At 42.4% G+C, this 21,728-nt stretch overlaps 1 protein-coding gene across 1 annotated transcript; it reads left to right on the top strand.

The window, feature by feature from the left end:
- The first annotated feature begins 56 nt into the window (after nt 1-56).
- DTL (denticleless E3 ubiquitin protein ligase homolog (Drosophila)) lies at nt 57-20,188 on the top strand. Its single transcript, XM_009867119.1, has 14 exons — nt 57-182; nt 1,250-1,348; nt 1,663-1,724; nt 1,816-1,936; nt 2,419-2,484; nt 3,570-3,685; nt 4,375-4,448; nt 5,331-5,434; nt 6,383-6,487; nt 8,494-8,606; nt 12,235-12,324; nt 14,020-14,158; nt 17,784-18,646; nt 20,120-20,188. Exons 1-14 carry the CDS (start codon nt 146-148, stop codon nt 20,186-20,188), a joined length of 2,058 nt encoding a protein of 685 aa, XP_009865421.1. The 5' UTR covers nt 57-145.
- The last annotated feature ends 1,540 nt before the right edge of the window (nt 20,189-21,728 follow it).

Raw genomic sequence — 21,728 nt, 5'->3', positions numbered from 1 at the left:
CGCGTCCGAGTCTGCGGTGCCTGGTGTTGTTACCGTCCGTCTGTCTGTCTCCGTAGATCGTTCCCCGCCGCTTCCCCTGCAGCATCTCTTGGATAGCTACCAGTGCCGCCGTGAAGATGACCACCTGTCTTACGGTGAAACGGGAATGCCGGTCCCGCCTTTCGGCTGCGCCTTCTCTTCAGGTGAGGTTCCCTCCGAAAGGCCTTTTCAGGGGCCAGAGTCTGGGCACAGCTGCCAGGTTGGTTGTTCAAATACGTCTCATGGTTTAGTTTCGTAGTTTCTCATTTTAAAGTGAGTTGGTAATAGTGTCCTTGCACCTGGATGCGACATAAATGGGATCCTGGTGCTCCTGGATATGCTGGTGGGAAGAATTTCCTGACAGAAGCAGCTGTAATGCCTCTTTGTTTCATCTTTGTCTGTTGCGAGGTATGCCCTCTTGGTGACAGTGCTAGGCTACGTAGTTGAAAAATTGGGCTTTGTTCAAAACATGTAAAAGACATAATGGGATGGAGAGTAGTGTGTAGAAATGGAAGAGGCGGGTGGATGTCATGAGGCAGTTGCATGTTTTCCCATGATAAATACGTGTTAAGTAAGCAGGGAAGCTCCTGTATCCTTAGGGCAAAACTCTTTCATTTGTAGTACTCTAGTGTTGGTGTGAGCTTATAGATTTCTCTAAGACAGCTCCCTGCTTCTCTGACCCAGATCCATAGAAAATACCAGAAGTTTTAGATGATAGGTAGTATAGACAGAAAGAACGATAACTACAGAACTATTGCAGCTGGGAAAAGAGGCCATTATCTCCAAAGTTGCTCCTAGAGCCATTTGATTGCCCTTGTATAGTGATTCCCGAATGGAACATTTAGGCTTGCCAATATTTCTGCGCTTTGAACATAGAATCACAGAATTGTCAGGGTTGGAAGGGACCGTAAAGATCATCTAGTTCCAACCTCTCTCCCATGGGCAGGGACATCTCTCACTAGATCATGTTGCTGAAAACTCCATCCAGCCTGGCCTTAAAAACTTCCAGGGATGGGGCTTCCACCACCTCTCTGGGCAACCTGTTCCAGTGTCTCGCCACCCTCATGGTGAAGAACTTCTTCCTGAACATTTAAATACCTATGTTGATCCTGTTTATTTCACAGCTATCCATTTGCTGTGTATTTAAAGTGTCTGTGGCCCTTCACAGAGAGTGGGGACGCGATTATGAATCAGCTATATAACACACAAATATGTTTTACCTTCTTTTCAGCTCCAAGTTTGGAACACGTACTGGCAGTTGCAAATGAAGAAGGATTTGTTAGACTGTACAATACTGAAGCTCAAACTACCAGCAAACTCATCTATAAGGGTAAATGCTACATAGAATGTGATCTTCATTTGATGTGACAAGTACATGATTTATTGGAATCAAATAAAGCTTTCTGCAAGATATTTAAATATAGATGTGGACAATATTTAAATCCTTTCATGTACTTTGCTGAGTCTTCTTTGCAAAGCAACAGACTGAGTGTGCTCCTGCAACAACAGTAGTAGGTGAATTGTTCTGTGCTGGTTTTAGTGCCTGAGGCAAGCTGTTATCAAGTCTTCTGATGCTCTTTAGTCTTCTGCAAAATATCTTGCTGCAATGCATGGAATTAATCTTGGCTTTTGTTTTCTTGATAGAATGGCAGGCTCACTCAAATGCTGTGTTTGACCTTGCCTGGGTACCAGGGGAACACAAGATTGTAAGCAGTCTTTTGCTATCTAACTTTGTTTTTAATGCTTTGGCAACTGAGTGCAGAAAATGACTAAAGCTTTTTATTTTTTCCTCTGAAGGTCACTGCTTCGGGAGATCAGACAGCCAAGGTGTGGGACGTGAGAGCCGGCGAGCTTCTTGGCATATGCAAAGGTCACCAGTGTAGCCTCAAGTCAGTTGCTTTTTCTAGATTTGAGAAAGGTAACTGTTGATATTCCTTGTTGTCTGTTTTTCCCTATTTCTTTCCCCCTGGCACATCAGTACTTTGGGGGCTAAGAAAGGGCTTTGGAAGCTGACAGTTACAAATAGCACAGGCTGACTGAGCAATGACCCAGCCAGCGAAGCAAAACTAACTTGTTGGGACTTCACAGTGACCTGATGTTAACGTCTGCACATTGCTGATCTTGGGCAAGTTTAAGATATGATACCTACTTTCATACATAAATGTGTAAATGCTCTTTTCATAAGCAGATTTTTCTTGAGTAGTACTAAGAAAAGGGTAGAAAGAGTAACAAAACTAATAAAAAACCACGGCAGAATAATGGCCTGATATTTGTATTTTTAGGACCAGCATTCCAAGTGTGGGGCAAAAGAGCCAGAGGCACATAGATGACATTGTATTGCATTTAGATAATTAATTTAACACTTTTGAAAGCTAATAGCCTTCTTTTTCTCTCTCTCAGCTGTCTTCTGTACTGGAGGCAGAGATGGAAACATCATGGTTTGGGATACCAGATGCAACAAGAAGGGTAACTCAACTTTTGGATGTGTATCAGAAAACCTCGGTATCTTGTGTACAAATAGTACTCAGGTGCACTTGTTGGACTGATGCTTTCAATTACAATATAGGCAGCACTTCAGTAAGAAGAGAAGGACTGTCAGATAACAGTGTACTGCTTTAGTACACGAAAAGTGTGGAATAGGTATTTCTTCTATGTATAATACGGTTTTCCACTTTGTAACAGTCTCAGGTTTGCAGCATGAGATACATACTGGCCTGATAATACCCTGTGCATTGATAAGGAGATAAGGAGGTACAGAGTACATACCTACATGGGACAGCATGGAAGTACGTGGGATGGGTGAGACTGCTTAGGTCAGAGCCATGCAGAGGGATGAAGCAAAGCTGGGAAGGCTCCTGCCAGAGTAGGAAGGAAGGCAGAGAGCGCAGGAGAAAAAAGGAGCTCGAGAGTGCTAGGAATAACTAGATACACTGTGCAAATACTCACTAAATGCCAAGTGAGCTCGTTCTGCTCCTCTCTTTCTATTTGCTGGAGCTTTTTCTTCCTCAGTCATGTCATGCCCTTATGCCTCTTCCCAGTTCCCTGCTCTGTCCCAGCAGTTTCCTGGCCTGTGCTGCCAGAACATGCCTCATGCTTACATCTGTCCCAGGTTCCCTGGCTCTTCAAAGTGGCATTTGGGGGGAAAGGGAGCATCCACATGACTGAAATGGAAGGTAGAGGGGAAAAAAAGCAGAAAAGTCACTTTACTCCAGTAAAGCAGTAGTTTTCAGAAAGTGAGCAGTGCAGACAAAAGATTAAATAGAAGGTCATGAAATAGAGTGGAAGAGCACTGTAAACCTCCTGGTGAGTGCGGTTTTGTTCAGGATGAGATGAGTTGAATGCTCCAGACCAGGCTGCATGCTGAAGACCAAACCAAGAGGTATTGATTCCAAAGGCAGCCTGCCTAGACAAGTCTTAACTTTCAGTCACCACCCTACATTGACGTCTGTAATTTTTTGCCATATATGCTCCTGTTTTCAACTGCATTCTTCTCAAAGTGATAGCGAAATTGCACAGGAACTATTAACTGAGGTATCTTTGTTTTCTTTCAGATGGATTTTACAGGCAGGTGAACCAAATCAGTGGGGCACACAATGTGGTTGACAAGCAGACTCCTTCTAAACTGAAGAAAAAAAGGCAGAATCTAAGAGGATTTGCTCCCTTGGTGGTAGGTATCTGCGAAATAAATGAAATGTAGGCCTCTCTTTGGAGGACAATGCTTGTCATAAAAGTCTTCCTAAATAACTATTATGAGAAATATCTGGCTTGAATGTGGTAAATGCTTTCATTTATCTTTGCAGAGGTGGGTTTTCGTGTCGTGACCACTTGCTACAGCTAATTTTAGAAATTGTTTAGTTGTCTAACAACCCACGTGCCATCAAAACCATCTTTGTGCAAATGGTACATGAAAATACATACTTTTTTTTTTTTCCTTCAGAGAGGAAAGGAGTGGCCAGCATTCCTTTTCTGAGGGAGGAGATAGGGAGAGTTGTAATTTTTTTTTTTTCTCCCCCTCTCTATTTTGACCACACAAACTACTGCCTTCTGGAGTAAGACCTGGTCTTATTTAATCTATTAAATGTTGTGATGAAGGCAGGTCTCTTACCTCTGTCCCGAAATGTATAACCTCAAATTGCTGACCGGACACTTAGCACTCAGTGGCAATCACTGGTGGGAGTGTTCCAAGGATTGTTGTGTCCTAAATCGTGTCTGATATTTCCAGGTTCTCCTGCCTGGCTAGGAGGAGGTTTTCTCAGTGTTCACTTGGCCTTGAACTAAGCAGGAAGATCTTGCTGTCCTTGCAAGAACATGAAGTTGATTTTTTTAAAAATCTTTTTGTTATCTTTTCTTTCGAAGGATTTCCAGCAGAGTGTAACTGTGGTGCTGCTTCAGGATGAGCATACTCTTATCTCTGCGGGTGCTGTTGATGGGTAAGGAGGGAGGATGCCTGCTTTTCTGTCTATTCAGTGTGTTTTTCTTAGTGGCACAAAAGGACTGTGAGTTTTTTTTCTAAGATCACTCAGTGGCCCACAAGGCTGGAGCTACGCTGCCAGCTTGTATTGGCAAAGCTGAGTGCTGCTTTTCTTCCTTACTGGAAATTGCAGCACTGGGATAAATTGTACATATGTGGTAAATGATTATTTTAGTGTCTTAGCTATGGGGCAGAATGCGAACAGTTCTCATCATCTCTCTCTATTCTCATGGACCTATGGGACCAGATATAAACAGACTATTGTAAAATAGTGAGCTCCTTCGGGATGCAAGTGGGTGGCTGGTGCCTGGATATGTGTAGGCATGCTTGAGAAAATGTTGCCTTGAGTTACAAAAGAAGCATTCTTTTAGGTGCCAGATTTGTTGCACCATCTTAGAGTTCAGGCAAACTGTCTGATCAATTAGCACAGAGATTACCCTTTCAGGACTCAATTCTTTAGGAGGCTTCAGGTGGTCAGAGCCTTTCTGAGGCAGATAAGGTTGACTCTCCTGTCCTGGAGAGCAAGAAAAAACTTCATTTTTAAAACTACAAGTCAAGAGTATAAAGGCATCCTTGTATATCCTTTTACTAGTTGAAGAAAGTCGACTTGCAGGTTCTTGTTGCATCCTGTGTTAGTTACAGAAGACAGTGCTGCTTCATCACCCATACCCAGCGGAGCAACTGCTTTTCTTTCAGCCTGACTCTGCTCTACTTCTGTTCTGTTGCGCTCCTTAGTGCTGGACACTCCTCAGTAACGAGCAGCCTGTCTTCCTGTGCTTTTAGAAGGCCCTATCAGCATTGTAGAAGAGATTTTGAAGTTGAAAACATTTTTCTATTTCAGTGTGATCAAAGTATGGGACCTGCGCAAGAACTATGCCACTTACCGTCAGGACCCGGTGCCTTTCAAGTCTTTTTGCTACCCTGGGACCAGTACTCGCAAACTAGGTGAGTTATTGAGGGATGCATTTGTTAAAGTGCAAAGTGATTTTGGGAAGTACTGGCAGTGCCACCTCTCCTTTTTCCTAGCCAATTATTGCTTAGACTGACAAGCTCAAGGGGGTACTTTGATTGCCAATACCAAATTTTCAAGTTGAAGAGTGCAAGTATCTTCTGTATCCCTGCACCAATGATAAAAACTTGCACAAGCTTCAGCAGTGCATTTTCAGAAATGGAGGTGAGGAGGTAATAGAGCTCTTGGGGTAGAATTAAGCTATTCAAAGAATTCAGATTAAACTCTTTGGTTGCTTTGTATCTTGCAAAGACAACAGACTGGGTTGAGTTTTTACATTATAACCTTCCAGAGTGGAGCAATACTTTATGCTGTTTGATACAATAGCACTCTTGTTAGTGTTGCTCTGCCCTTCTTTGTATCTTAACACCTTGCAGTGCTCTGATGCAACACATTAATTCCTGATAGCTTATCTAATCAAGTATCCTGATGTGGTAACGGTCAGTGTCAGTCCCAAGAACATGAAGGAAATGGTCAAGCAGCTGATTGTGAAATAATTTGCTTGCAGGGGAAAGATTTTTCTTACTTCACTAGCAAATTGGGATGGCTTACTCTACCACAGCATGAGGACTCCTGTTTATTTTTAATCTGTTTTTACAGTTGGTTTATTATCCATTTGAAACGTATCAGATAAATTGCTTGCCTGATCTGAAGCTGAGATCCCTCTCTAAATATCACCCTGAATCCTCACGAGAAAATATAGGAATTACTCCAGAAACTTTCCTTTTCCAGCAAGTGCTCTGTCAGACAAATTCTTTCCAATGACAGTGTCGTACATTATGGAGATCCTTTCCAAACTTCCTTCTCTAGGTATTTCTTTGAAAATGCCTGTTTTCAAAAAATTTTTTTGAGCTATTTCTTATCAAGAACTTCTCTCTTTGTAGGATATTCTAGCCTGGTTTTGGATTCCACTGGTGCTAATCTGTTTGCTAACTGCACTGACGACAGTATCTACATGTTCAATATGACAAGTTTAAGGACCACTCCAAGTAAGCATGATACCTGCAGAAATAACAGATGTCTAGATGCTTAGAGCATAGAAAACCAAGTTTCTCCTTGTCACCAAGAGAAACAGAGACCACTTTGAATGCCTGGGAAATCTATTTTGTGCTTTTTATGTCTAAAGCTACCAGGGAGAGAAAGCACCTGTTAGAAGATTGGTTAATATTTTGTGTTTAGCCATCCACTTAAAAGTAATAGCACAAAAACTTAGAGCAGTGCAGATACTGGTTCAGCCAAACAGAGACTAACAGTAGTTTGCATGTTGAGTCTAGTTGTCTGGTGAGGAACGGCTAGTATCCAGCTGCTACCCACCAGAAGCAAGTATGAATCTTCTACTTACTGGCAGTCACTCATTTTTCAAACTTTTAAATACGAATCCATGTAAAGTCACCTCCTGATACATTGTATTCAGGTATATTAAGATGCCTTTTAAATTTACCTTCTAAAGCAGTTTCTGGGAGAAAGCATCCCCAGCATATTGTGGAGATGCTTCAGCTTCTTAGATTCCTTCAGCTCTGCGTCTGTGACCTTTTTGTCGACAAGATGGCCCACAGCACTGGGTGCACTGAACTGCTTTGTCACAGGCCAGTGGCCTCTTCTCAGAAAGTGGCAGAACTTGTTAAATGCATTTCAGCCAGGCAGATGATTTTGTTTCCGTTGCCTTTTCTCTGTCTCTCAGTTAACTGAACTTAAATGAACAATGTGTCCTTCTGTCTGCTCCTCAGGAAGGCAGTCTGGTGGGTGGGAGCGCTTCCAGAGGCGAGAAGCGGTACAAGTAGTAAATATTACTAGGTCAGTTGTTGTGGTTGACCCCAGATGCCACCGTTGAGCTGTGAAAATACATCCGCTGGCCTGTCTCCCCGTGGGAGTGGGCTTTCTGTAAAGTTCAGGGCATCTCGGCCTCTTCATGGGGGCTCTTGCTTTCTGGCTGCAGCCAGTGAGTCCCGGCGAGCTATTTTTTTTGGCTGTGCCACTGTTCCCGCAGAGGGCAGCGCCTGCCCGCGTCTCAGCGCCTCTCTCCTCCCTCCCTGGCTTTTATCCAGATGGCAGCTTCAGTTTGCAGGAAGGGGGGTACGTGAGCAAATCCTCACTCTAACAGGACTTGCTGGCAGGTCTGGCTTAGGAAGGGACGTGCTGTCTGGTAACTGCTGCTGTGAGAGAGCTGTGGGTAAAATTATAAGGGGTATTTTTGGGGTCTCGCAACTTTTCAAGGACTGCCAAAGACTGTCCTTTGGTCTGTGGGTCACCTCCTTCACCAAAACCGCTATTACACAGGGATGGTAGAGGGGGTAGCAGCCCAGACTGGTGCTACATCAGGAATCCCACCCTTTCTGACCCGAAGCAAGGATGGGACACGGTGTGGCTGAGTGCTCTGGAGCCACACTCAGCTCTTGTGCCGGCTCCTGGCTTTTCAGGCCCTCACAGCCACTCAGTGGTTTCAAGGCATCGGCAAACGCTGTTGAGGATTTACATACAGGCAGCTGGCAAGCATGGCTGACACAATGCAAGTTTTGCTGCCAAAATAAAGATGCTAGCAGTGGGAGGAGGGGCGCCTTTGTTGCCACCTGGGCGTAAGAAGGCTTTCAGTGTTTTTTCTATGCAACTGCCCTTGTAAAATGTAGCGGGGCTGGTGATGGCGGTCAAGGAAGGAACAATGAACCTTAACCAGAGCAGTGGGGCAGCGCAGGTGATGTCTCAACCTGCTTGTGACATGGGTCAAGCTAAAGATTTAATGAAACTGACACTGCTTCCTAATGCTTTGGAGAGAGCTGTTGCTTCGTTTGGGAAGCCTGAAGGGCTCCACTTGAATAATAAGTTCCCCAGAGCAAGGGAGCAGTGCAGCCACTTTCTCCAGAGGATATGTGGCGAGGCAGGAAAAGCCTGTAAGATCAGCCGTCCTTGTGCAACTGACTCCACAGCTGTACGCTGAGTGGGGCTTGTATTTTCTTTCTTTTTTTAGTTTTTTATTTGTTGTTTTTTTTTCTCCTCACAGTGGCTGTTTTCAGCGGGCACCAGAACTCAAGCTTTTACATCAAATCCAGCACCAGCCCAGATGACCAGTTCCTGGTCAGTGGCTCAAGTGACTGCAATGCGTACATCTGGAAGGTGAGATGACTAGGAGAGCCCCAAGTGTGCAACCCAGAGCTGCTCCATTCTTTCTTCTCGTTCACTTTTCATTTTCACATCGGATACTCCCAGCCTCCCACTCCTACTCAGTGGAGTGTGGGGTTAGCTCCTGGCACTTTGTGCCCAGAGTGTGGTCGTTGCTGTCCCAGGCTAGATGTAACTGTTTAATGTAAAACAGAGCTAACCTCCTGCCATCAATACGTCTCTCATCACTGCTGCTTGCTGCAAGTTGCTGATGTTAATCTGGTTTTAATAGGCATTAAAATCCTCTTTCAATCCTCTTGATTCAGCCAGCTATGACAAGTAGACAGACAGTTCTCGGTTCATATTTAGCAGTGGAGCACATTAGCAGAAACCCAACAATTTAATTGTTTTAAAGGCCACTCTTTTTCCCCACCTCCTCTTTTTCCAGCTCTTGCTTCAGACATGGCTTTTTCTTATGCTTAATTTGCAGTAGTTAAAGCCTTTGTATTACAGCAAGGGCTCAGCCTAAGCCTTCAGCAAAATTCTAAGGCACTGTCTGCCATCTGAGGCTTCGTCACTTGGCATCTTGCACTGATGTGTAGGATATGCAAATGTCACCAAGTTAATAGCAGAGACCTCAGAATAAGGTGTGCTTCAAGTTATTCTCCATATTTGACATTCATATGGGAACAGAGTAGACTTCTGGTTGAAGTAGAATAGACGGAAACTACTGGTGACTGCCTGCTTCAGGTTTGGGTTAATTTTTAGGGAATCCTGACTTGTTTACTCCTTTCACAATGAGTTTGAAAGTAAAATACAAACCTTTCAGAGCAAAGGGTCAGCCTTCTGAGGTCGTGGTTTGAGCCTGTATTCTCTTTGAATTAGAGAACACTTGTAAGCAGCTAAATTGCTTACTCAGTAGTAGCAGGAGTGCAGCGGCATGCCTACTGCCATGCCAGGTGGTGTAATTCTAACCTTCCTCATGCTCTGTGCGAGTTCAGCAAAAATACCTGTGCAAACTTGAGTTGCGCTTTCTGCGTTTGTGTGTTTTCGTACTGTCTTGGAACACAGGCTGGGACTCAGCTGAGTGCATTCAAGTGTCGTTACATATGAAAGTTTAAGTATTTAAGCACGTTCAAAATGCATTTGTGCACAAAAGTCTTCTGTTGCTATCACGTGTGAGTGACAGGTTGTATTGCATATTTATTAAACAAATCATCAGATGACTGCTTTTATTTTAATCCCACAGTCATATTAGAAAGTGGGTCTGCAGCAAAACTGTCTTGTTTGAAATCTGTCACATCCAGAGGCTTCTTAATTTGTTTTAAACGTTAGCAGATTTTACTGATTCTGAAACATATGTATCTTTTCCTGGGATGAGGACTTCCTATGCTGTGAAAAAAACATGGTTAGATATTTCATGAGCAATTAACAGGTAATGTTGGAAAGAATTTAATGAAGAGCCCCTAGCTTTCCATATCTATAGAGGATTGGAAGGCAGAGCAAGACCATGTCCACACAGATTTCTTCTCTGAGAAACTTTTGCTGCAATGTGAACTTGTGTTTGAGTTGGTAATGCCCAAGGAGCACTGTGGCTAGAAGGTATTGCTGACAAGGATGATGTTTCCATATAGAAATCACTTCCAGGCACTAAACGCTTTATTGTGTTCGATGTTTGGTTTTGGTTTTTTTTTTTTTAATTACTAGTCTGTTGATTAATGAACTGGCTCTTGAACAAGCCTGAGAGCAGCAAGGTTTGTCTTGACAAAGAGAGCACGTAGGTGAAATACCTTCCTGGTAATATAAAAATATCCTTTGTAGACATATATTTACATTGTCTTTGGAATCACTCTGAGGTGACCATATTACCTTACCCTTTGGTCTGTCCCAGCATTGGAATTTCAGCACCTATAGGGTACATAAAACTATATACACCATTTTATGCTGAATCTCAAAGATGGGTACAACAGCTGTTTCAGTGAGTAGAGTAACTAATAAATTCTCATTTCCTAGGCTTCTCTTTTTAACCTTTCCACAATAGCTCTAACTTCCGCACCAATATCCTGTCAAACCTGGCAAAAAAACCAGCATGTGCTGTGGCTAATCCTGACTTAACCTGCACAGACTGGCCAACTGTCTTCTGCCAAAACCCATGGACACAGCTATAACTATGCAACTTCCTTAGTTCACAATAATATGAGTGGGTGTAGTTGATTTAATTTACACTAGCTTAGTGTCAAACCACTGTGTTCTAGCAAGAGTAATTCTCTGCCTCTGCTTTCCTTTCAGCAATCAGTGGCTACTGGACCACTATTGTGTCTCTTATGTGTGTATAGCAGGACTTCTATTAAATGTAAACGGAGGTGATCTCTACATCAAGATCTCCTGTTGTTTATTTCCTAAATAAGGATTTGGTTTCCATGGTATTGCATGTTTTGACAGAGAAGGGAATGCTCCAACCAAGGCATTTAGTGGATTTTTAGTCAAGTGATTGCCTCAGCTGTGCCAGGGGAAAAAAGTGGCCTGTTAAGATGAACCTGTTTGTATCAGAACAACTTTAAGATCTGAAGCTAGATAGTCAGTTGTGGTTTTGCAGGCTGCTGTAGGAGGAGATCCACAAAAGAAAAACTTGCGTGTAAATCAGGAGCCTTCCCCTCTGTCTTGCATCTTCCTTTGAAATCTGTATGTAATGTCTGCTCCTTTTCCCACACAGTAAAGGATTTGTTCATTCACTTAGTTGTTTATGCAAATCCCCTTGATAAATCCCCCTTATAATGTCACATCAGTAGTGGTGACTCACAGCTCCAGACAGAATTGCCTGCTGAAAGCATGCAAAACTTGGATATAATCTCTGCGTGTGTATGTTGTTTTCTTCCTTGGGCCACTTAATGCTAGCTTCAGCTCTGTGTCACTCACATGACCTGTAATTGAAGATTAATAGTAACACACTGAAATAGGAGAAAGTTGTTGGAGTTTTTTGTTTGGTTTTTTTTTTTATGAAGGGTGTCAGAGAAATGGAGATCAGTTTAATGAGGATAGGTGATTTAGAGAGCTTTTTTATGAACTCCTATGAGGGTCTCTGGTGCAGCTGGTTGGCTGGAGGAGGTGCAGGCACTTGGCAGTCGCACAAATGCCAGTTCTGAAACCAGTGAAGGTTTGTCTATACGAGTTGGTGGCAGTTTCATTTTTTTAATAAACCATTGACCTGTGACAGTTGTAAAATGGCAGCAGAAGATATTTGCCTATCCTCATTTCAAGTACAAGCTTCCCAAACTTGGAAGCATCTTACCTAGAACAGCTACTTAATATAGTAAAACGCTTGTGTTGTATTTTGAGCTGAACTCTGGAGGCAGAACTCATGTGTGCAGCATGAATTGAACGAGGGTTTCCAGGCAAGTCAGTCCATCACAGTGCTGACCAGCTGCTTCACCTCTAGAAACGAAACATGAAGTGATACTTAGGGCTCCATCAGTTGTTGCCTCTTGATGACAGGCTGAGAGCATTTGATTTAACCATCTCATACAGGAAAGATGGAAAGTATTCACGTGCTTCACAGGTGGGCTGTGGGGTCTTTTCTTAGCGATAGTATATTAGACTGCAGGGCTTCTGACTGCCTATTTGCTTTTCTGTGGATTTTTTTAAGGTATCTGAGCCCAGCCTTCCTCCACGGATGCTCCTTGGTCACTCGCAGGAAGTTACCTCTATTGCTTGGTGTCCTTCAGACTTCACTAAGGTTTGTCTCCTGGAAAATTGTCTTTCCCATGAAACAATAGATGTGATACGGCAACATCTGCTTTTCAAAATTGCAACAGTATTTGTTCATTTGGAAGAAAATATTAAATCAGATTTGTCACATGATTACAATGTATCAAAACTTTTTCATTATTTTTAAATAATTTAGGCTATTTGATATGACCTAGGAAATTGCAAATGAACAAAATCTTCTCCTGATGAGAGCTTGCAACACTACCTGTAAGAGACAAAACTGTGAAACCATTTAATCCGGGCTTTCATAAGCCAAACGCTTGTTTTGCGGTTCCATACTTACAGCCTTCATATCTGTCTGACCACTGATATATCTGCTAGTCTTGTACAGAGCCACAAGAAGTTTTGAATGCCCTTTAAAAATCATGTGGACTCTTTATTGTGACCTTTTTTCCAAAACCTGAGCTGGTTTTATTATTTGTGTGTACAAGCAAAAAGCTACGGTGAAATTGGGTCAGTAATTATGTACCAGGCATCACTAAAAGGAAGAGAACTGCAGTAGGATGACTGGCCTAGCTCAGAATGAGAAATAACCCTGAAAAATCCTAGGCAGTGTCCTAATAACAGACAGTTTCTTTCGCTTCACTGTGTTAAGCAAGTCAGTCACTTTCCCTAGCTTGCACTTTCAGAAAAGCATCACAGTGTAGAAGGGTGGTAGTCCTGCAGGGGGAATTGTTACAGTTGTCTGAGATGCACAAAAATGTGACAATTAGCATTTTAGATTAAATCTGTGATCTAGAGGTAGTCCAGAGTCCTGCTCATGATGTCTTGGAAAGGCAGAATCAATGCAGCCTATAAAACAGGTAAGAAATAGTCAATGACGAAGCATGAAGAAGAGTGGAAAGCGTGATGCTAAGACAGGTCAGGAAGTGGCTTGAAGTCATTTGAGAGGCAAAGTTTCTTTCTGGGGGGATAATACTGGTGTCACAGAGGTCAGCATAGAGGTGTTTTCCTATCCAGATTACTATGAACTTTGGCCACAGCATTTCCTTTTCTCTTGCTGCTGATTCGCATGTGAGTCACCAGCTAATCTGTCTGAAGAGAGATATAAAAAGTGGATTAGGCGGGTTCTGCCACTTCTTCCGATGAGATTCTGCAGATCCTTTTGGATTGCGTGATGCTGCAGAGGGAATCTAGACCAATGTTTCTAGCAGAGTTGGCTTCTCTGCCAGATACTGCTGACATCTGACTCTGATAGCGCTTAAGGCTAGTGCAACAGCCTTCCAATGTCACCTTCTCAGCGCGTTGCAAATGTTTGTCCCCAAGCAGAAAAGGTCCTGAGTAATAGAGAGAGACCTAGATGCAGGTGCAAAAGGCAACGTTGGCTGCTTTTGTCTACCAAGTGATTGACATCTCAAAATATGCCCTGGCCCTTCCTGAGCAGACTACTGTCTTCTACACAGCTGTGCAAGGCAAGCTGCTACTGATGACTGAGTTTTCTCTAGCAGAAAGACATGAAGGCAGCAGCCTTGCCCACTTTAAAGCAAATATCGCTGTCTGGTACAGTAATGAAACAGAGTTGCCTTCTTTCATCTGTTTGGTAAATCTTGTACCCCCTCAGCCGAACTGGCGTGGTGTGTCCAGTGTAGCTGATTTAGTTTGCTTGGCCAGTGATCCGTAGAGTGTACTCTGATTATTCCAAGAAACTTAATTTATACTGTAGATTGTCACGTGCTCTGATGACAACACTGTGAGGATTTGGCGATTACGATGTCGTCCTGAGGAGGAGAAATTGGCATTCAGCAAAACCAACTTGGTGGGCTGGGTTGCCCAGAAGAAACCAGAAGAACGACATGGAGCAGGTAAGGCCCCTGAGCTGAGGTATCTTGCACTGCAGCATGGCTTCTGAATTTTGGTGGTTTTCTGTACCAACAGAAGCTTTTGCTTTGTCTTATTAGTCTTCTATTTTTTCATATCAGGCAATAATTAAGATAGCCAGACAAACACTTTTACTTGCCACCAACAAGTCAAGCTGGCTGAAATAGCTTACAAGCATGCTGAGGCCTGCATGATCAGACTGCAAAGCAAATATTCATCAATACGGCTTGCTGGGCAGCCAGAACTTCAGCGGATATCAGCAGAGTTCAATAATTGAACAGTGAAGGGAGATGTCACGTGTATGTGCACTGCAGCGACCAGTCACAGGTTTTTTTTATATTAAGCAGCAACTGAGAGCCACAAGATCGTATGCTTTTTCCAGTTTGCTAGTTTATCCAGTAAAGGGCTGACTCCACATATACAGCCTTGGAACTCTGAACTGTTTCCTCCTGCCCGGTAGCTGAATTATGCACATATTGCTTTGCTGCTGCTATCGATATTACATCTCAATTATCAGCTTCATTCAGTGGTATTGACCGCCTATACACACAAATGCCACATAGTGAAAGTACCTCAAAAATGCATGTAGACAATCACGACGTGATCATAATATTCTAGAGTCAATGAGTCATGTTCATCCGTTCACGTTGTTAAGGGTAGGTAACAAATGCAGTATCTTTCCACAAGGCCTAGGCGATCAGACAAGCTGTGCAGCATGCACTCACGCTAGCAAAGGAGTTCTGGGTTCTGTAGAGAAGCTACTTACTGGGCAGTACCCTAGACCAGAAGAAAGGAGCCCTGGATCATAACACTACTTGAACTTGTCTGAAACTTGCATTTGCTTAGAGTAGGTGAAAGGAGAATACTCCCTCATGCAAAGTGAAATAAGATGAGCTTCTCGTAGAGTAGCTCTGAAACTAAGAATACAATAGCTTCCCAGCAGCTGCTGGTGGACTTCCTGTGTTCCACCTATCTTTTCTAGCCACCTTCCACATGAATTTCACCTTGGCTAACACAAATAAAGGCTGAAGGTCTCCAAATCCCCCTAATGGGATAACATTACCTCTAACCTCTTGCCAGTGAGTAAGTCTTGCAGGAAGCTTGCAGGACAATAGCAGGGAGAGTGCCAGGTCGGCTCTGTAGCTGGTAAGTAGTTTGTGTGCACACACACTCTGCTTCAGGCTGGGCTCAAAAATCAGTTTGTGTACCAATGTCAGCAAAAGAGAAATAAGCGTAGGTCTAGTCCAGAAGCCTAAAATGTAAAGTAGCTTGTATACCAGAACTTTACAAGTCAGCTTTGGCAATTATACTAGAAAAATAACTTATTTCTCCTTGATCTTGCTGCATAAAAGTAACACAGGAGGGAAGAGGAAGTACACAGACACTGCAAACACAACAGCAGGCTTCCTGCTGACCTTGGCTCTTGAGCACTAAGCAGAATATAGGAGTTATCTGGGAAGACTGTTTCATAGCTGGAAAGCTAAATACTATTTCAGACCTGCTGGGATGTGATGTAGGTAGCTCCCCACCCTTTTATGTGGAACAAATTGTGAGACTGAGGTTGTGTATTGACTGTTGACCTGTATCATCACGTGTAGCGAGCACAGTTTCCTTTTCTTTGGAAATTATTTTTGTAGTTTCCCTAAGGTGCACTACTTTCTCTATGGCTCTGTGTAACCAAATTTTCCTGGAGCAGGCCTGTGCATGGACAATTTGTGACTATTAGAGCTGGAGACTGGTAGTATCAGTCTGGAAGAGTTGTCGCAGAGAAAGTAAGAAATATCTAAAATAACTTGCTTTGGTATTATGCAGGCTGACTGCAGCTATTTACGGTGTTGTACTACATGCAATGGCAGCATAAATTAAAAGCTTGGAACTGCCTTAGTAGAAGCAGACTTTTAAAAGCCTGATTTCTGTATTCTTTATCTCAAGTTTGGAGATGTTTCTCAAGTCTGGGTTTGCTTCTTACCATGACACCCAGACAACTCTTTCATTTCCCTTATCCCATGTCTCCACAGTATAACTTTCAGACTGATTTGGGATTGAGAGTGCTTATACCCAACTAATCATGCAATATTTCTGCTGTATGAATTTGTAGATGGTCATTAGGGATCAAGAGCTGCTGAGCTTGCTACTTTTCTTCCTCTACGAGCTTAGGTTTTTAAGTGCAACTTATTCCCCAGCTGAGATATCATTGTCTTCTAAATGCTCAATAAAAGAAAGATTAGGAGACCCAATTTTGGCTATTACTTTCTCTTAGCCTAGACTGAAGCAAGTTTTTATGAAGTAGCATATTTTATCAGGCAAGGAGCCTTTAACTCTGTTTTGTGTGTCAGAGTGATTTGTAGTGGGATCCATTAATATGTGATCCTATTTAATTTTGCTCCGTACTTGTATTTTGGATACTAGATAATACAGTAAAAAGAAGGATTGAAAGATGTTTAGTATGGTATATAATGAAAGAGTCATGTAGGTGCTCACTCAACACATTATTTCTGAGACAGCCCAACATCCTAAAGAAAATGGCAGGTTATCCGCACTGGACTTCTCATTGTTCTATTGAAGTGCTTCATGGTGCTAAGGCTGAGAATTAAGAGTTCAGAAAATGTTTAGAGCTCTTGTGCTGAGCAGTGGAAATGCACAGAGTAACTAGTAACTATTAGAGAAAGCAGTCATCGAGCAAACCCACTAATGTGTTTTCTGTTGCCATAAAGAAAAAAGGAAACAAAACAAGCAGCACCAAAAAAACTGTAATATTGCTGCAGAACGAGATCTTTGTTAAATCTGATTCTCACTGTTTCTAGTGAGGTCCTTAGGCCTGTACCTGTGGCTACTGTTTTAAGAAGCTGAGTATTCAGAACCTCTTTTTTAAAAGCAGGGGAGTTTACATCTGGGCTAGTGAGCTCAAAAGCCACTATGAAATACCTGTTTGGGAATCATTTGTTTTAAAGAAATAACTTACTACAGTGACAGATTTAATTTTCTTTGGAATTTAAGTCCTTGTTCAGGAGGTGAAGAATTTCTCACATTTCCCTGGCTCTGGTAAATATCTACTGTCTTCATATTAATATAGCATCGCAGAAAATCCTCCAGCAAAAAGACAAGAATGAAAGGATGTCCTTTCCTATTCTCACTCTTTTTTTTTTTTTTTTTTCCCCATCTTTAAAATACACAATTATTAATGCCTGACTAGGAGCATTATTCATATGGTAGGGCACTATAGCATAAGACTTCCTCAGTATTATAATTGGCTTTGGGATCTGCTTACAGAACCACTGCAAAGCTTCCAGCAAGGCTAGATAAACTTGGAAGATTCAAGATGTGTTTTGTCTGTCTGTTAGTCCCTTGGCTGTAGCTCACATAAGAGTGATCATTACAGAAGGAAAAGACGTCAGACATTACACAAACATACTGTACTATACTACAGGGCTTGTTCCAGTTTAACTGAAATTAGAAGGATTTATGCAACCTCTTAATTCAAAAGGGTATGTCTGAGAAGCAGGATCAGCGCTGAATTCTTCTTCTAGTTGGAAGGGGTGTATATAAAAGGGCTGTCTTTAATCTGCTGTTCTGTATTCCTCATCAGACTACTTATTTCTCCCCTATCAGGACCGCCAGCCAGCCGACAGTGTACTCCTGCCAAGGATTTCACAGTGGGCAGGCCATGCATTTCCTCACCACAGCCTGCTGCCTGTGCTCCCACTTATTCTGGAGACCTTCCCTTGTCTACGAACACTCCAACAGGCACCCTCAATACCCAGACAGCCACAGCCTGCACCCCAGCCAAGCAGAGTGGAGACAGCCCATGCGCTTCTCCCAAACTGATCCCTTCCTCCAAAATGTCCATTAAGCATTGGGTTACAAGGACTCCATGCTCTTCTCCTCCAGAAGTGGGAAAAAAGGCTGTTTCTCCTAGAAAAGCGCTGGCAGAAGTCACGCAAGGTCTCCTGGAAGCTGCTTGCCCTCCTAAAGCCCCACACTCACAGTTTGAAAAGCGTGCCAAGAGAAGGCTTGACTGCAGCAAAGAGGACGATGCGGGGCAGAAGTGTCTGCAGGCCTGTAGCTGTGTGACTGAACTGGACCACACAGCTAAGAAATCCAAGTTGAATTTATGTCACTTGGCTGCAGACCAAAAAGCTTGTGATAAAGGCTCTCTCAGCCTGGCTGACTTGGATAATGACCATGAAGGCTCCAACTGCTGCCCAAAAGAGCCTTCCTTTCCTGGGAGCTGTATTAATCTGTCGCGTGTTCAAACTCCCTCCCATCATTTCAGATCTCCATGTGGGAAAGACACTAAGGTAGTAGATAAAGAGAATAGTTCACCTGAAAGAAAGGATTGGTTGTCTGCACTGGGAGAGAAGCTTCGGACTGGCAGAGCTGGTAGCCAGAGCTCATCAAACAGATCCTCATCATCTTGCAGTCCTGGTGCCAAACGACAAGAGGCTGTGGCAGCCACCACTTCGCCAAAAACTGTAAGTAGGATGGTCAATGACAGTGGTGGTGAAAGAAGTTATCCCTAGTTGCCACTCTCCCCTTGTTCACTCCTGCTTGGGCATTCAAACAATTATCCAGTCCCTATGCTTATGGACAAAAGCGATGATTTCTGGCCTAACAAGCCAGATACATTAATAATATTATCTCCTAATCCCCTTCATGCAGGAACAGTAGTTTTAGGATGGTGGTGTCCCTCATTTTAAAGGGACTAAGGGCACATAGGAGCTCGAAGATCCTCACAGTCCCCAGCTGGATGTTCCAAGGATGTAGCTGTCATCTGAAATACAGCTCTACTCTGAAAAGCACAGTAATGACAGCACCTTTCCTGGCAAATCTACTGTTTATGCATACACCGTCACATCTGCCCGTTTATGTTACTGGAAGGCCACTTTAGCATTGGAAGAAAGAGCTAAACCTGATTCTAGCCCAGGTAGCAAAAGAATTTGTTACCAATGTTAAAACCATGGGGCTAAATAATGCCTTCAGTTCCTTCAACTGAAAACTAGCAGAAAACAAAGGAATTGTAAAAGAGTCAGGGGGCAGGATTTGACCTACATAATCCTGCTTTTGAAGTACAAGAAGCCTGGCACAGAGCTCATCCTAGGATCTGAAAGTTAAACTTATAAAGCTTAAACTTTAAACTTATAAAGCAGCTAAAAAAGTTGCCATGAGTGTTTAACATGCAAACTAAGAAATGATAATTACATTTTTCAAAACAAACCAAATATGACTTGTCTCTGAAACTGGACTCCAAGTCCTACAGTGTCTTTGAGTCTTATTTCAGTAAATGTCAGGTAAAGTTTCAATCACCAAATTTTAGTTGTACCCTTAAGTGAATATCAGATGCTACAAGTTGCTGTCATCATTCAGGCTTATTTTGATATCTCATTTCTTACCTGATTTCACCTCTTCCAGCACTTCTATCAGCTATGAAGTGGGCAAGCCACCACTCTTTAAGTTATGCATAGCAGTTGAACTCTTGCTATTGTGTTTGTACCAAGAAATCTTGGTTACTGGAAACCTACAACTACTTGTGCTTCACACTGTACATGTTTAAAGAAAGATTTGCCCCAGAGAGGGATTACTATGGAACAATTACCTTTTCTGCCCTGTGTGCTCCTCAAAGCCCAAGGAGGCGCCTGAAACACCAGCAGCATTCGCTGATCTGCTGCATCTTGGAAATCTGTAGCTCTTATCTGCTGTAGGGAAGCCGAAACTGCAGCCAGAGTGCTTTTCTTATGGCAGTAAGACAACCCTAGGTTTTAGCCAGTGTTTCCTGTTGGTAGTAAGCCTCTTATCTGCAAGACAAACAGATTATAGTAAAGAACCTTTCATTTACTGTCTTAGTTGGGCAAACTGGAGCAATGATGGAGGGGAGACTCTGGCAGTGTATGAACTGTTAACCTAGAACTCTTTCATGTTGTTTTGTTGTGTTTTTTTTTAATTCCTAGGCTGCAACCACTTCAGTTTCCATGAGGAAGATCTGCACATACTTCCACAGAAAGCCACAGAATGACTGAAGTAGCGTGCAGTGGTTGCACCTGGCACTGGGCTATCAAGACGAGATTTAGCAACACCAGCAACGATGCACCAGGATTACACAGTTCATTGCCAGACATTCGTAAACTTGAGGGTTTATTCTTCTATTTTTAATGCTGTTAGCAGTTGAGGTCAGCTGAGTATGGAAAATCTACACAATACCTACTCATGGTCTGTTACTTTGGATAATGGATTTTTTTATAAAGAAAAACAGAGTATTTTTTTACATGACGACTGCTACACAGTCCAAAGACAGCAACAGCCCTGCTGCACGTTGTTGACAGGCACATAGAACTTGTCAGTTTATGTACTGATCTGCTGTTGAAACTTCCTCTGCTTATGAATAATGTGTAAATCATTACACCCTCCTGAAAAGCAAGTGTTGGAATGTGTGTAGAGAAACTTATCAGAGGCAGATCTGAGCCCTTCATAGTATTTCTACAGTTATTCCTCTAGTACTACAATGACTACTTGCTTCTAGCAGGGAAGTTATAATATAAAAGACTTAAACACCCTTTATCCATGCGATGGTGATTATAGTCTTAAGAGAAGACAAAGTGTAATCAAGTACATAATGCCTGTACTCCTCTTATACTCTTTCTTCTCCCAGTCTGAAAACTTCTGTATTTATCAACTTATCTGGCTCTTGAGTCATCACCAAGGTGTCCTGGAAAAATTAGTTTGATCTATCCCAAATAGGCATCCCACAACAGCCACTCGCTCAGTCAACTCTTACAGATTCAGCCTGTAGCAAAATCACCAATAACTGCTTATAACATAACTTTGTAACACTTTATAATACAGTATCTATAAAATAATAGCTTGTAAATTGGGTGAGGGGCACTTGACATTTTAGAAAGCACTTGACGGGTTTTACATATTGATATTAAATGCTTTGCCATTGTAAGTCATCACTGATGCTGATAGAAGAAGGTCACTAAAATAAGATCTCTGTCCTGCTTACTAATGATACTAATTCTTCAGTCATGCTTTCCCCAGGAGGAGCTAGTAGAAGATCCTTATCTTAGGCTAGACATTTACTGTCTTCTGGGATAGTAATTCCTATGAAATCTTAAAAAAAAAAAAAGGAAACACAAACCAAACCTCTGAATCCCTATTAAGTTTTACTACTGCAAAAGAATTGAGATACTTGAAGGGGATGTGATCCAATTAACTCAAGTCTTCCATCTGAAATTTTCACACCTACTTTTCAGTAGCATTAAATAGTACAGTAGCAGAAAGGGATCAGAGGAAAATATGCTGGTTTGTATTTTATGTTGAGATTGTGTTTTGCAAGGAAATAAATTACTTGAGAGAAACTGGCTCTTGTGAAAGATCTCTTACAGCTACAAATCAAAAGTAAACATGTACTGTCCTTTTTTTACAAAAAAAGCTGCATCTTATATCAGGAGAGCTCAGGTACATACAGCGGCCAGAACAACTTTTTTCTTTTTACTGAATTACAGGCCCCATCAGCCCATGAGTGTTGAGGAGACACCATTAGGAAGGTGGAAAAGGTAA

This window comes from Apaloderma vittatum, unplaced genomic scaffold (genome assembly GCF_000703405.1).
Source record: "Apaloderma vittatum isolate BGI_N311 unplaced genomic scaffold, ASM70340v1 scaffold15173, whole genome shotgun sequence".
In the NCBI taxonomy this organism is placed as follows: Eukaryota; Metazoa; Chordata; class Aves; order Trogoniformes; family Trogonidae; genus Apaloderma; species Apaloderma vittatum.
The sequence above is the reverse complement of the archived record's forward strand: the minus strand, read 5'-3'. Positions and strand labels throughout refer to the sequence as shown.